The sequence below is a fragment of the Anomaloglossus baeobatrachus genome, chromosome 4, assembly GCF_048569485.1.
Source record: "Anomaloglossus baeobatrachus isolate aAnoBae1 chromosome 4, aAnoBae1.hap1, whole genome shotgun sequence".
NCBI lineage: Eukaryota > Metazoa > Chordata > Amphibia > Anura > Aromobatidae > Anomaloglossus > Anomaloglossus baeobatrachus.
The window spans coordinates 49,119,488-49,134,798 of NC_134356.1; the positions used below are offsets into that span (position 1 = coordinate 49,119,488).

General features: G+C 46.4%; 1 protein-coding gene across 1 annotated transcript in view; it reads right to left on the reverse strand.

Annotated features, from left to right (window-relative positions):
- Positions 1–15,311, reverse strand: part of GALNT10 (polypeptide N-acetylgalactosaminyltransferase 10) — a 184,692-nt gene that overhangs the window by 75,417 nt on the left and 93,964 nt on the right. The window contains exons 2-3 of the mRNA XM_075344314.1: positions 11,285–11,387; positions 8,820–8,958 (exon numbers count right to left, since the gene is read on the reverse strand). Of these exons, the coding sequence (XP_075200429.1) occupies positions 8,820–8,958; positions 11,285–11,387 (242 nt within the window). The remainder of the gene's footprint in view (positions 1–8,819; positions 8,959–11,284; positions 11,388–15,311) is intronic.

Sequence of the window (15,311 nt, forward strand, 5' to 3'; positions counted from 1 at the left end):
CTGCATCAGACGCCTGAGGGTATAACGGTGGTGCCTCAGGAGAGAGCGCACCGCCAACTGAAGTGACAGCTGTTTGTCTAAGGGCAACTTCACCAGTGCCGGCAGAGTCTCGAACTGCATCCCTAGGTACGTGAGACTCTGGGTCGGAGTCAGAGTGGATTTGGGAAGATTGACAAGCCACCCGAATTGGGCTAGAGTGGCGAGAGTGAGCGAGACACTCCGCTGACAGTCTGCGCTGGATGGAGCCTTGATTAGAAGGTCGTCCAGGTAAGGGAGCACTGCCAACCCCTGAAGGTGCAGAACCGCAATCACTGCTGCCATGACCTTGGTGAATACCCGAGGCGCCGTGGCTAACCCGAAGGGGAGAGCCACGAATTGGAAATGATCTTCTCCTATTGCAAAGCGTAGCCAACGCTGGTGAGAAACTGCAATTGGCACATGCAGATAGGCATCTCTGATGTCGATGGATGCCAGGAAATCTCCTTGGGTCATTGAGGCAATGACTGATCGCAGAGACTCCATGCGAAAGTGCCGCACCCGAACATGCTTGTTGAGAAGCTTGAGATCCAGGATGGGCCGGAAGGTACCGTCCCTTTTGGGAACTAGGAAGAGGTTTGAGTAAAAACCTCTGAACCGTTCCCGGACGGGAACTGGTACAATTACTCCGTTGGCCTGCAAGGCTGCCACGGCCTGTGAGAAGGCGGCGGCCTTGGACCAGGGGGGAGTTGAGAGAAAAAATCTGTTTGGCGGGATGGAAGAGAATTGTATCCTGTAGCCGTGAGAAATGATATCTCTCACCCACTGATCGGAGACTTGTTGAAACCAAGCGTCGCCAAAGTGGGAGAGCCTGCCACCGACTAAGGACGTTGCTGGAACGGGCAGAGAGTCACGAGGAGGCTGCCTTAGTGGCAGGACCTCCTGCGGTCTTCTGTGGACGCGCTTTTGAGCGCCAGTTGGATTTCTGGTCCTTAGCTGAGTTAGCGGACGAGGCGGAGGGCTTAGAGGACGACCAGTTGGAGGAACGAAAGGAACGAAACCTCGGCTGAATCCTACCCTGGGTAGGTTTCCTGGTCTTGGCTTGTGGCATGGAAGTACTCTTCCCGCCAGTAGCCTCTTTAATAATTTCATCCAGCTGTTCACCGAACAGCCGGGAACCAGCAAAAGGGAGCCCAGCAAGGAACTTCTTTGAAGAAGCATCTGCCTTCCACTCTCGAAGCCACAAGATCCTGCGGATAACGAGAGAATTAGCCGAAGCCACCGCAGTGCGGTGAGCAGCCTCTAGCATGGCAGACATGGCATAAGAAGAAAAAGCTGAAGCTTGAGAGGTTAAAGTAACCATCTCGGGCATAGGTTCCCTGGTGAGAGAATGTATCTCCTCTAGAGAAGCAGAAATGGCTTTGAGGGCCCACACTGCTGCAAAAGTAGGGGAAAATGCGGCCCCCGCCGCTTCATACACGGATTTGGCCAAAAGGTGAATCTGACGGTCAGTGGCATCCTTAAGGGAAGTGCCATCAGCCACTGAGACAACGGTCCGGGCTGAGAGCCTAGACACTGGAGGGTCTACCTCTGGGGAGTGAGACCACTCCTTGACCACCTCAGGTGGAAAGGGAAAACGGTCATCAGAACCACGCTTTGGGAAGCGTTTGTCAGGACAGGCCCTGGGTTTGTTCACAGCGGTCTGAAAACTGGAGTGGTTAAAGAACACACTCTTTACTTTCTTAGGCGAGGTAAACTGGTGCTTTTCTGCCAGAGAGGGTTGCTCCTCTGATACTGGCGGATTGAGATCCAGTACAAAATTAATGGAAGCAATCAAGTCACTAAGTTCTGAGTCACCCTCGGAAAGATCAATGGGGCACATGGAGTTAGTCTCCGAGCCCCCTGTAAAGGCATCCTCCTCATCCTGCGAGTCCTCTGAGCCAGAGCCACGGGATGAGGAGGGAGAGGAAACCCTGCGGCGCCTCTTAGGCGGACGGGGTCTGTGTCCTGATGATGAATCCTCTGTGAGCTCCGGTGGACGGAGGCCAGAGGGTAGGGATCCTAAAGGACCCTTAGCAAGAACATTAGAGGTACCCTGTGAAGGGGGCTGATGCATATTCATCAAAGTCCTGGACAGAAGTCCCATGGACTCAGCAAAAGACTGGGAGATAGACCTAGAGAAGGACTCTACCCAGGCCGGGGGTTCAGCCAGATGTGCAGAAGCAGCCTGAGAGACCACTGGGGGTGAGACTCCAGGCTGTGGCACCTCCACGTTCGAGCAGACCTCACAATGTGGATAGGTGCTCGGTTCAGGCAGCAGGAGCTTGCATGCAGCGCATGTAGTATAAAGCTTTGGAGCCTTGCTCCTTGTGTGAGACATGCTGCTGGAGTGGGAAAAAAGTAGCTTCTACAAGTAAATGAACCCCAGGGAGTATATGCAGAGGTCCACAACCATAGACCGGCTGTGGCTTACCAGACCGCTGGAAGCGGTGTTGTGTGCCCTCCAGATCCCGAAGCCCAGACCCTCAATGCACAGCACCTCAGCAGGGATGCAGAGTGCAGGATGGCCCAGCGCAGAATGAATCCGTCCAAGAAAATGGCCGCCGGAGCGAAGAGAGGGGGCGGGACTTGGGGCGTCTCCTGTAGGAGAGCGGGAACTGGAGGGCCATAGAGGCCTGCAGGGGGGGAGTCACTCACAAGTAGTGGGGAGTGTCCCTCCCCTGTGCAGGACGGCCGCCGGGAGGGGCCGCGCCTGTCCCTCTGCATGAGTGACATGCGAGGGCAGGAAACAGAAACTAGGCCTCCGGTGAAGCCGGGGCCTAAATTTGAGCCGCGAGGCCAACGCGCAGGCACCGACGGCGTGTTTCTCGGCGAAAAGCCAGAAAACCCGCCGGAAATGTCAAAAACAAGTACCACAAACACACTCTCCCCACACAATAAAGGACATGGACCCCCAACATATGAAAGTCTCAGTACTTAGCTGCTGAGACGCAGGGCCAGGTCCCTGGGGATGAGTGCTCCGGTCCCGCAGGATCCTCAAGGGGCTGTGGACGGAGACCGGTCTCCTGTCAGGCATGGAGACCGTGCTGGATCCCACTTCAATCCAGAGCCCAGGAGGGATGGTGAAGGAAAACGGCATGTAAGGCTCCAGCCTTGGAAATCAACCTTACAACACCACCGACACAGTGGGGTGAGAAGGGATATGCCGGGAGTCCAGACATGGACCCCATTTCTTCAATCTTTTTCCAAATAAAAATCAAAAATCTAGAAAAAAACATAACGCATGTGTGGATGTATGCCTCCTGAACACAAAGCAATAAACTGGATGTGACTGGCTCACCAGGGGGTGTATAGGCTCAGAGGGAGGAGCTACACTTTTAGGTGTAGTACTTTGTGTGTCCTCCGGAGGCAGAAGCTAAACACCCAAGGTCTGGGTCTCCCAAAGGAACGATAAAGAAATGTAGGTATGGTAGAGCGGTACGAAGTAGGTGTGGTAGAGCGGTAAGATGTAGGTGTGGTACAGCGGTACAACGTAGCTGTGGTAGAACGGTATGATGTAGGTGAGGTAGAGCGGTATGTTGTAGGTATTGTAGAGCGGTATAATGTAGGTGTGGTAGAGTGGTACGAAGTAGGTGTGGTAGAGCAGTAATATCTAGGTGAGATAGAGCAGTACAACGGAGGTGAGGTAGAGCGGTATGATGTAGGTGAGGTAGAGCGGTACGACGTAGGTTAGGTAAAGCAGTACGACGTAGGTTAGGTAAAGCAGTACAACGTAGGTGAGCTAGAGCGGTATGATGTAGGTATTGTAGAGCGGTACGATGTAGGTGTGGTAGAGCGGTACAACGTAGGTGAGGTAGAGCGGTATGATGTAGGTGTTGTTGCGTGGTAAAATGTAGGTGTGGTAGAGTGGTATGGTGTAGGTGAGGTAGAGTGGTAAAATGTAGGTGTGCTAGAGAGGTACGAAGTAGGTGTGGTAGAGCGGTACGAAGTAGGTGTGGTAGAGCGGTAAAATGTAGGTGTGGTACAGCGGTACAACGTAGCTGTGGTAGAACGGTATGATGTAGGTGAGGTAGAGCGGTACGACGTAGGTGAGGTAGAGCGGTACGACGTAGGTGAGGTAGAGCAGTATGATGAAGGTGTTGTAGAGCGGTAAGATGTAGGTGTGGTAGAGTGGTTCAATGTAGGTGTGGTAATGTGGTATGATGTAGGTGAGGTAGAGCAGTACTATGTAAGTGAGGTAGAGCGGTAATATGTAGGTGAGGTAAAGCGGTAATATGTAGGTGTGGTAGAGCGGTACAACGTAGGTGAGGTAGAGAGGTAAGACATAGGTGCATGTGGAAGAGTGGCACAACGTATGTGTGTGTACCATAGCAGTATGACGTATATTCGTTTAGCAGAGGGACACGACGTGTGCTTGGTAGAGCGGTACAATGTACGTCCATGTGGTACAACAGTATGACGTGTGTCCAGCAGAGCGGCACAGAGTATGGGTGTAGTTTTTATGTGTAATGCATTTTTTCACTTTTATTGTACTTATCCTATCTATCCTCACTGTGCTAGCTTGCGTACGTGTATATCTTACAAATCCCATTTCTTATGGAAATCTGTAGATCCTTTAAGAATGCTGACTGAGGCCCCAACCCAAAATTTCCCAGACTATTTTATGCTCTTGGAGGGTAAATCCCCTATCCTCCCAAGTCAGGGCTGTAGTAAGGTTTTATCCTCTCCTATTTATGTATACGGTATGTATATATTTTATGTTAAGCCCCACTTGTCCCAGATAAAGAATAAGCCCAGCTACAGCTCTGACTTGGATGGATGGGCGATTTAACACCAAGAACGTGAAAGATCCTTGAAGATTTTGGATGGACGTTCTTCAAGTATCTACAGATTTCCATAAGATACAGATCCCGTATTTTCTTTTTCTATTCCTTTTTCTCCATCTTTACTTCCTTTATCTCTTTTTTTTAAGCCTGGGGTTTGTAGATTTCCACACTTGGAGTGAATATAGGCCATCTGCACATATGTAATTCATATCACTGAGAACGCTCGGCAGTCCCTTGGAGTGAGCGGTGCGGAGGAGACTGCAGTCTGGTGTCTTCTACCATCACAAGGAGCTTCTCCTTAAGGACATCGCTCTTATTAGCTCCGCTGAATGCATAAATCCAGTGCGCTAGCTGCACGAACGGAGAATTAAGATCAAGTTTCTCCGTCACTGCACTCCGAATAATAGGTTATACGAGAGGAAATTAGACACCGGGCAAAGTGAACCGTTCAGGATCGGTGGGATAATGTGCAGAGAGCTGCGCTGAGCCTTCAAGCATCTATATAAGAATTATTCAAAACTTAGCACTTCCCCAGAAGTTCTTCCTAACATACTGGGGGCAATTTCTGCAATTTATTGCCCCCTTATAGTAATATAACCGCCCTTCTCTTCAACAGCGGTCATAAACTCCATCCATGGAGGCCATCAGTTTCTTCATCTGCTGATGGTCAACTTTTTGGGCATGCAAAACAAGAATGCCGCGGAGACACCATCCCATGTTTCTCAACAGTGGCAGGAAACTAGCCAGGTCTTTCACCAGGAAGGAACAACCACGGGAAGGGCAGTCTCCAGTCAAGGAGACCACCTATACCACACATGGTAGCCATCCACAGACAGCTGTTTCCGGGTATTTGCCCCTCATCACTGTCGAATAGGAAACTGGCTAGTGGGAGCAATGCCTAGTAGAAGACTACATAGGTAAGGATGGTTGACCTCAGGGAGATCAACATCCAACACCGCGGAGACACCATCACGTGTTTCTCAACGCCGTGTTCTAATGTCACTGCGTTGAGAAACACGTGATGGTGTTTCCGCAGTGATGGATGTTGATCTCCCCAAGGTCAACCATCCTTATCTATGTAGTCTTCTACTAGGCATTGCTCCCAGTAGCCAGTTTCCTACTCCACACTGATGAGGGCCAAATACCCCAAAACAGCTGTCTGTGGATGGATACCATGTTTGGCATAGGTGGTCTCCTTGACTGAAGACTGCCCTTCCCGTGGTTGTTACTTCTCGGTGAAAGACCTGGCTAGTTTTCTGCCAGGGTTGAGAAACATGTGATGGTGTCTCCGCGGTGTTGGATGTTGATCTCCCCGAGGTCAACCATCCTTACCTATGTAACTTTTTGGGCATCACCAACCTCAACCCCCCACAGACACTGATCTGAGAGGTATATGAAGATAAGGTATGCACACCAGTGACTATGCAAGGGGAATACATGTAATAGCAGAAACTGCTGTGTGAATACTGACATGAAAAATTCAATAGCTATATGTAAGAATGAAATGTGAAAAATGGAACCTGCATTACTGCCATGAACATATGAATCAAGAGAAATTTAGCTACTGAATTGATCAATGCAATAGAGCCCCAACACTACGCAAAAGTATTTCTCTACGTTGGGTCCCTAGCTTGTTCTAGTTCAGACATAGAATGGAGTTCCAAACGTTATTCCTTATTTGTTAGTAGTTTTTCATTTGTGAACCCTCCCCACTCACACCTATTGCCAGTCCACATTATACGTATATATAGCTTGGGTCTCAGCTTCCCATACACGGTAAGTTTTTTAACTGCATGAGAGGACACACACAAGCTAGGGACCCCAACGTAGAGAAATACTTTGGCGTAGTGTTGGGGCTCTGTTGCATTGATCAATTCAGTAGCTAAATTTCTCTTGATTCATATGTTCATGGCAGTAATGCAGATTCCATTTTTCACATTTCACTCTTACATATAGCTATTGGATTTTTCATGTCAGTATTCACACAGCAGTTTCTGCTATTTCATGTATTCCCCTTACATAGTCACTGGTGTGCATACCTTATCTCCATATAGTGATTTTTTTTAGGTTTTTGCACCCAGTTCAGACTTAGAATGGAGTTCCAAACATTATTCCTTATTTGTTAACTGATCTGAGAGGTGACCGTTCTCTTTTATTGTAAATCTCCGAAGGGTCTATAGGTTCTCAGTAGGGTTTAGGTCAGGTGAGGCAGGGCCCGGGTCATTATGCTCTCATCTTTAAGGCCTTTACCGGCAGCCGAGGAGTGGAGACTTCAATGCTATGATGGATCATGGTTTTATTGAAAGATGCAGATTTTTTTTCTGTATCATTTCTTCTAAAACCTGGTAGAAGGTTTAGGACCTGATTGGGAGTCCATCTTTAACCCAAAAAGGTTATCTTTAACAACACCAGCCCATAGAAAGACCCACCTCCACACTGATGGAGTCTGAGCTTAAGTGGAGGTCTGTGCCCATTACTGATCCATCAGGAGTCACTGATCTCACCTGTCCATAAAGCCTGTGAACAATATTGTCTTCAGATATTTCTTGTCTTAGTCTTGATGTTTGGTGGTCGGGTTCATCCACCTCAGCTCAGCTGTGTCAATGACCAGTGAACACCTTGCTCTGTGGTGGTCGATATCATCCTTCCACATCCCGGCCATGTCTCTGAGCACCTTGTACTTCTGTGTCTATCAGTGGTGGTCGGATTTAGCCTCCTCACCTCATCCGCGTCTACGGGCATTGAACAAATTGTACTTCTGTGTCTTGCTCAGTGGTGGTCGGTTGCAGCCTCCTCACCTCTCCCCTGTCTCTGAGCACTGAACACGTTGTACTTCTTTGCCTTGTTCAGTGGTGGTCGGGTTCATCCTTCCTCACCTTGGCCGTGTCTCTGACCACTGAACATCTTGTACTGCTGTGTCTTTCTCAGTGGTGGTTGGTTTTAGCCTCCTCATCTCGTCCAGGTCTCTGAGCTCTGAACATCTTGTACTTATGTGCCTTGCTCAGTGGAAGTCAGTTTCATCCTTCCTCACGTCAGCTGTGTCTCTGAACACCTTGTATTTCTGTGTCCTGCTCAGTGGTGGTCACGTTAAGTTTCCTTACCTCGGCTGTGTTTCTGAGCAGTGAACACCTTATACTTCTGTGTCTTTCTCACTGGTGGTCAGGTTTCAGCCTCCTCACCTCGGCCATGTATCTGACCACTTAGCACCTTGTACTTCTGTGTCTCACCCAGTTTCAGCCTTCTTACCTCAGTCGTGTCTCTGAGCATCAAACACCTTGTACTTCTGTGTCTTGCTCAGTGGTGGTCGTGTTCAGTCTCCTCACCTCGGCCGTGTCTCTGAACACTGAACATCTTGTACTTCTGGCTTCCAGAGATGTTGCAGTTCTGGAATATGACAGCACTGGAGGATAACGGTTTCCTACTCACTTCACGTCTGATCCTACTCATATCTTTGGGAGTTATTGTTCGCCTTTTTTTTCCTCAATATTTTTTTGCAATACTGTAGACTATTTCCAACAAAACCCTTTGATGGTTCAGTGATCGCGCCCCCAAGTCTTATCAATTTCAAGGGTTCTGTAAGACTTCTAACAATGTTTGACTTTTTAGAGTCAGTCAAATCTCTCTTTGGTTTACGTGGCCTGCAGAAAACAAGTTGCCTAATAATTCTGCACACCTTGATAAAGGGTTTTGTGCCCTCCCTTATTACACAAATACTTATCACCTGATCTGTTTTATCCAATGAGCATCCTAGTTTATGCAGCACCAGAAAAATCTGCATAAAAATGATGATATGGTCAAAATACAATGCTACACACCGCACACAATGGAAATGTCAGCATGGATTTTGGTTGTGCAGATCTTTTCCATAGTCTCTTTTCACATATCATTATGGAAACATATCGGGTGTTTAAGCCAGGAAAGAACCTGGATGCCGACATCAAATGAACCGATAGGACCCCATACACCAGACATCTGCCAAAATGTATAAATTCAGGATACACTGGGTGACTGACTTACTTTGGGTGCCGGATATCTGGAAGAGATCTGTTAAGTGAGATTTTATCACTGACGTATATATTGAATCCATTCTCACGGTAGGCTAGTTCTCCACGATCAGCATCTGTCATCGGGAAAGGTTTCCCCTGCTCGCCATGTCCTAAGGATAGTTTATATTCATTACAAGCAATGCACTACATAAACAAAGAAAATACCCATCCTAAGGATCATACACGCTATATAAAGCACTGGGACGTCAACTCTGAAAAGCTTCCCTGCCCCTGCTGAAGAAAAGCCTCACCACAGCATGATGCTGCCACCACCATGTATGACGGTGGGGATGGTGTTTTCTGGATGATGTGGAGTATTAGTTTTCAACCACACATAGCACTTTGTATTTAGGTCAAGTAATTCTACTTTGGCCTCATGTGAACCAGGGCACCTTCTTTCAACGTGCTAGCTGTGTCCCCTACATCAATCATATGGCAGCTGGTAAGAGTTGATGGGAAGATGAATAAAACTAAATACAGGGCAGTCCTGAAGGGAAAAAAAAAGTTAGAGGCCGACAATCTATTGACTCAAGGGAGGCTATATACACATACATATCACCATTTTCAATTTTTTATAATATTTAGAAAACCATGTATTATTTCTGTTACACTTCACAAATACTTTCTTTGTGTTGGCACCCTTAAAATTGTTACAAAAATGAAGTATTTCTACCAGAAAATTTTTACAATTACACATGCTTTGTTATATGTTCATTTCCTTTGTGTGTATTGGAACAACACTGAGAAAAAAGGTACATTGGGACAGAATTTCACCAAAAAAAACTACCGAGCCAGACAAAATTGTTGGCACCTTTCCATAATTGTGGGAAACAACTTTGTTTCAAGAATGTGATGCTCGTTCACACTCATTTGTGGCAAGTAACTGGTGTGGGCAATATGAAAATCACACCTAAAACCAGATAAAAAGGGGAGAAGTTGACTCAATCTTTGTATTGTTTGCCATAGTAAGTATGGAGAACAGAAAGAGGAGAAGAGAACTGTCTGAGGACTTGAGAACCAGAATTGTTGAAAAATATCAAGAATCTCAAAAATACAAGTTCTTGTCCAGAGATCTTGATGTTCCTTTATTCGTAGTACACAACTTAATCAAGACGTTTACAACCCATGGTGCTGTCACTAATCTAGATGGATGTGCAGGAATGAGAAAAATGGAGGAAAGTATGCATGTGTAACAAAGGATAGTCCGGATGGTGGCTAAGCAGCCTCAATCAAGATCCAGATAAATTCAAGCTGTCCTTCAGGCTCAGGGGCCATCTGTGTCAGCACAAACTATCCGTCCACATTTGAAAGAAACTCTATGGAGGAGACACAGAAGGACTCCACTGCTGACACAGAGACATAAAAAAGCTAGGCTGTAGTTTGCCAAAATGTGCGTGAGTAACCAAAATCCTTATTGGAAGGCGTCTTGTGGACAGATGAGACCAATATAGAACTTTTTGATAAAGCACATCATCATTCTACTGTATACTGAAAACAGAATGAGGTCTACAAAGAAAAGAGAACAGGACCTACAGTCAGATATGGTGGAGGCTCAAATATGTTTTGGGGTTGTTTTGCTGCCTCTTGCACTGGGTGCCTTGACTGTGTGTAAGGCATCATAAAATCTTAAGAGTATTGAAAGATTTTGGGTTTCAATGTAGGGCCCAGTGCCAGAAAGCTGGGTTTGTGTCCTAGGTCATGGGTCTTCCAGCAGGACAATGACCCCAAACATACTTCAAGAAGCCCCCAGAAATTGATGGAAAAAAAGCTCTTGAGAATTCTGAATTTGCATCAATGAGTCCGGATCTAAATCACATTGACACCTATGGAGAGATCTTAAATTTGCTGTTTGGAGAAGAGAAGATGTCTTCAAATATGAGAGACCTGGAGACATTTATAAAGAAGAGTCCAAAATTCCAGGTGAGAGAAGTAAGAAGCTTGTGGACGGTTATAGGAAGCGAGTGATTGCAGTTATTTATTCCAAAGGGCGTGCAACCAAATATTAAGTTGAGGGGGACAACAAATTTTTTTTTCGAGCCCATTTTTGGGGTTTTGCGTGAAATTATGTCCAATTTGCATTTTTGTTCTTATGGGTTTTTTTTTTTTGTATTGTTCCAATATACACAAAGGAAAAAACCATGTGTAACTGCAATCATTTTCTGGGGGAAATACTTAATTTTCTGGAAACATTTCAAGGGTGCCAACACTTTCGGTCATGACTGTATAAAAAAAATCCTGATAAAACACAATTAAGTTTGTGGGTGTATTGTGAAAAAATGTGGAAAGGTTCACGGGTTATGAATACTTTTTCAAGGCACTGTACATGAAAATTAATATGATAGTAATTTTAGATAAATTTACATTTTATATATTTGTATTTATTTTTCTTTTTTTCTGAGAGTAAAGTAACAGATGAGGAAGGGCTCTTCTTATTACCTAATCGGTCGTGGTCTCTCCTCATGTAATCGTAGTCGTGCCAGTCCTTCTTCCCCGGCCCTTTATCATTGACATATTCATCTTTATGTCTAATCAGCGCCACCTAGAAATGAGATAAAGAGAGATGTTAATTTAGGACTTTCAGATGTACCATGAGAAAATGCCCGACACACATGCAACAAGTGATCCGCAGACGAAAAGGTCTTCAAAGCCTGAAGAGTCCGGGGTGCGGATTCCTAAGAATGCATATTGCGGTCAATTTGTAGTCCACATAAAAAAGAACTGTCAAAATGTTACTTTGGGATAGCGAGGGACAGGGGATCCTATATTGTCGCATACACTAGAGGACCATAGGCTATCCTTCACCTCCAGATTACTCCTAATGGTGGAGACGCTGGAGTCCTGTGCCTTTCTATGCTCCTGAGAAATACTACTCTAAACTCCCCTCCCCTCAGGGGGGGACAGGGCCGGAGTGAGATGGTAAACAGACAAAGGAAAACCAAAACTCTTGCACACTGCACACACATAGGAGTAGACAAAGATAAGACTCAGGAGAAAAACAAGAGCAGGAGGGTAGCAACAAAAAAGCAACAAGGGTTTATCTCCACAACGGCACACAGAAAGAGGTATCACACCAGATAGTCTGGATTACCACACCTCGCCAGACCAACGAAGATAAACTATAGCTGGAATAGGTGGAAGTGTCCAATCAGCAAATATAGGAGGGGGGGCAGATGTGATTGACTCCCCCACAGAAGGTGATCAAAATAGACTAACAAGCAGACTAGCAGAGATTAACGCTTGCTAGACTGCCTCTGAATTAGCACTCAGCAGGTCAACACCGGAGTCTGCCTGTGTAAATCACAGACCCCAGAGGAGTTCTCAGGATGTAGCTAGCATACATAGGAGGGGAGCAGATGTGATTGGCTCTCTCACAGTAGGTGATCAAAGGAGACTAACAAGCAGAGATTGATTCCTGCTAGCCTGCCTCTGAATTAGCACTCAGCAGGTCGACACCTGAGTCTGCCTGTGTAGATCACAGACAGCAGAAGAGTTTTCAGGATCTATTATATATAGGAGGGTAGCAGATGTGATTGGTTCCCCCACAGCAGGTGATCAAAGGAGACTACCAAGCAGACTAGCAGAGATTAACTCCTTGTAGCCTGCCTCTGAATTAGCACTCAGCAGGTCGACACCGAAGTCTGCCTATGTACATCACAGACACAGAGGAGTTATCAGGTGGAATGTCAGAATCAGTAGTCTGAACAGAACCAGACGCCATCATGACAGTCGGTGAAGTTTGTGAAAATCTCAGTGTGGCAGAAACTAAAAATAAAGAACAAAAATGTTACATTCACATTCTTTACGTCAACTAACTTCAACGGGGTTGTCAAGGATAATAAAAAAATGGCTGATTTTCTCCCAAAGCAGCGCCCCACAGTCTCATTTACTTTATCGGGGCTTAGACAGGAGTGCTGTGGCTTCTGACAGGGAGCGGTCATGTTTTACCAACCCTGGAAAATGCCTTAGAGCAAAAGTATATTTACATTGGCCATAATGCTGCACTTCAAAGGGTTAAATTCTGTCCCTTCATTTTTTGTAGAACGTTTTCAGGTGGAATCTGCTTGACAAAAAAAAAAAAAAAGGACCATGTGCACGCAGCCCAATTATTTTTTATTTCAGATTCCAGAATTTAGTCCATGAAGCAGTTAGTGCTAGCGCAGGATGAATGTGAGGGAGGATAGAGGAGATACAGAGCGGAGCTGGTTCCATCCCCTCCCTTCGCTCCCATACGCTACCAGTTTCTCCACTCCACGGGAACTAATCACAGCGGATCACAGAGCTAAATAAATGTCTCCGGGGCCGGCGTACGTTTAGCCTGACCGGTGACGGCCCCCCCCGCTCCGAGATGTTTACACCAATTAGGCAATGAGAATGAGCATCACCGCGATGAGCTTCCACTGCGAAACTAATTAAGAGAAAGTGTTAATATCCCGGATATATGTAATGGTGGAGAAAACACATCACATCCAATTACACCAATAAAGACATTTATAGCTAATAAAGAAAAAATAAAACCGTAATAACCGCAACGTCTCGGCGAGGGCTGCGCTCCCTTATTTCCATCCTACATTGAAAAGGTGATAATTACAAGAGGTATGTGAAACACGAAAATAAAGGACGAATATTGCAAGATCTATCATAGACAGCAGCGCATTCAACGGGCAGATTACAAAGTAGTGGCCTCCCTAAAATATGCAGCCTCCTACAGTAAATGGCCTCTCTAAAGTATGTTTACTCCCTACAATGTGACCTCCCTAAATACGTGACTTCCCTACAATATGTGGCCTCTCTTCAATATGTGACTTCCCTAAAATATGCGGCCTCCTACAGTAAATGGCCTCTCTAAAGTATGTTTACTCCCTACAATGTGACCTCCCTTAATACATGACTTCCCTACAATATGTGGCCTTCCTAAAGTATGTGGCCTCCCTAAAGTATGTGGCCTCTATAAAACATTTGACCTCCCGACAATATGTGGCCTCCCCGGTATATGTGGTCTCCCCGCTATATGTGGTCTCCCCCTATATGTGGCCTCCCCGCTATATGTGGCCTCCCCGCTATATGTAGCTCTCCAGCAGTAACCCTGTAATTAAGCATCTCTGACACTGGATGACTCTGTTCACACGGGTATTGTAAGTTTGCGCATTTGTTTGAGTAGGTGACAAGTATTACAAGATGGCAACAGAAGCATACTGCCAAACTGGTTATAAAGTGGCTTAAGGATAACAAAGTTAATGTTTTGGAGTGGCCATCATAAAACCCTGATCTCAATCCTATTGAAAATGTATGGGCAAAGCTGAAAAGTCTGGTGCGAGGAAGATGACCTACAAATATGGCTCAGCTACACTAGTTCTGTCAGGAGGAATGGGCCCAAATTCCACCAACTATTGTGAGAAGCTTGTGTAAGGAGGTCCAAAACGTTTGACCCAAGTCATACAGTGTAAGGGCAATGGTAACAAATACTAATGAAATGGAGAGAAACTATAGACTTTGTAGAAAGTAATAAAAATTACTTAAAACTTTCTCTATCCCTCATTATTCTGGCATTTGGCAAATATAAATAAATTTGGTAATCCTATGTACCATGCTCAGGTGCTCTGTACTCGTAACTAGTGATGAGCGGGCACTACCATGCTCGGGTGCTCAGTACTCGTAACTAGTGATGAGTGGGCACTACCATGCTCGGGTGCTCAATACTCGTAACTAGTGATGAGCGGGCACTACCATGCTCGGGTGCTCAGTACTCGTAACTAGTGATGAGTGGGCACTACCATGCTCAGGGGCTCTGTACTCGCAACTAGTGATGAGCGGGCACTACCATGCTCGGGTGCTCAGTACTCGTAACTAGTGATGAGTGGGCACTACCATGCTCGGGTGCTCAATAACTAGTGATGAGCGGGCACTACCATGCTCGGGTGCTCAGTACTCGTAACTAGTGATGAGTGGGCACTACCATGCTCAGGTGCTAAATACTCGTAACTAGTGATGAGCGGGCACTACCATGTTCAGGTGCTCTGTACTCGCAACTAGTGATGAGCGAGAACTACCATGCTCGGGTGCTCAGTACTCGTAACTAGTGATGAGCGGGCACTACCATGCTCAGGTGCTCAGTACTCGTAACTAGTGATGAGCGGGCACTACCATGCTCGGGTGCTCAGTACTCGTAACTAGTGATGAGCGGGCACTACCATGCTCGGGTGCTCAGTACTCGTAACTAGTGATGAGCGGGCACTACCATGCTCGGGTGCTCGGTACTCGTAACTAGTAATGAGCGGGCACTACCATGCTTGGGTGCTCAGTACTCGTAACTAGTGATGAGTGGGCACTACCATGCTCGGGAGCTCAGTACTCGTAACTAGTGATGAGCGGGCACTACCATGCTCGGGTGCTCGGTACTCGTAACTAGTGATGAGTGGGCACTACCATGCTCGGGTGCTCAGTACTCGTAACTAGTGATGAGCGG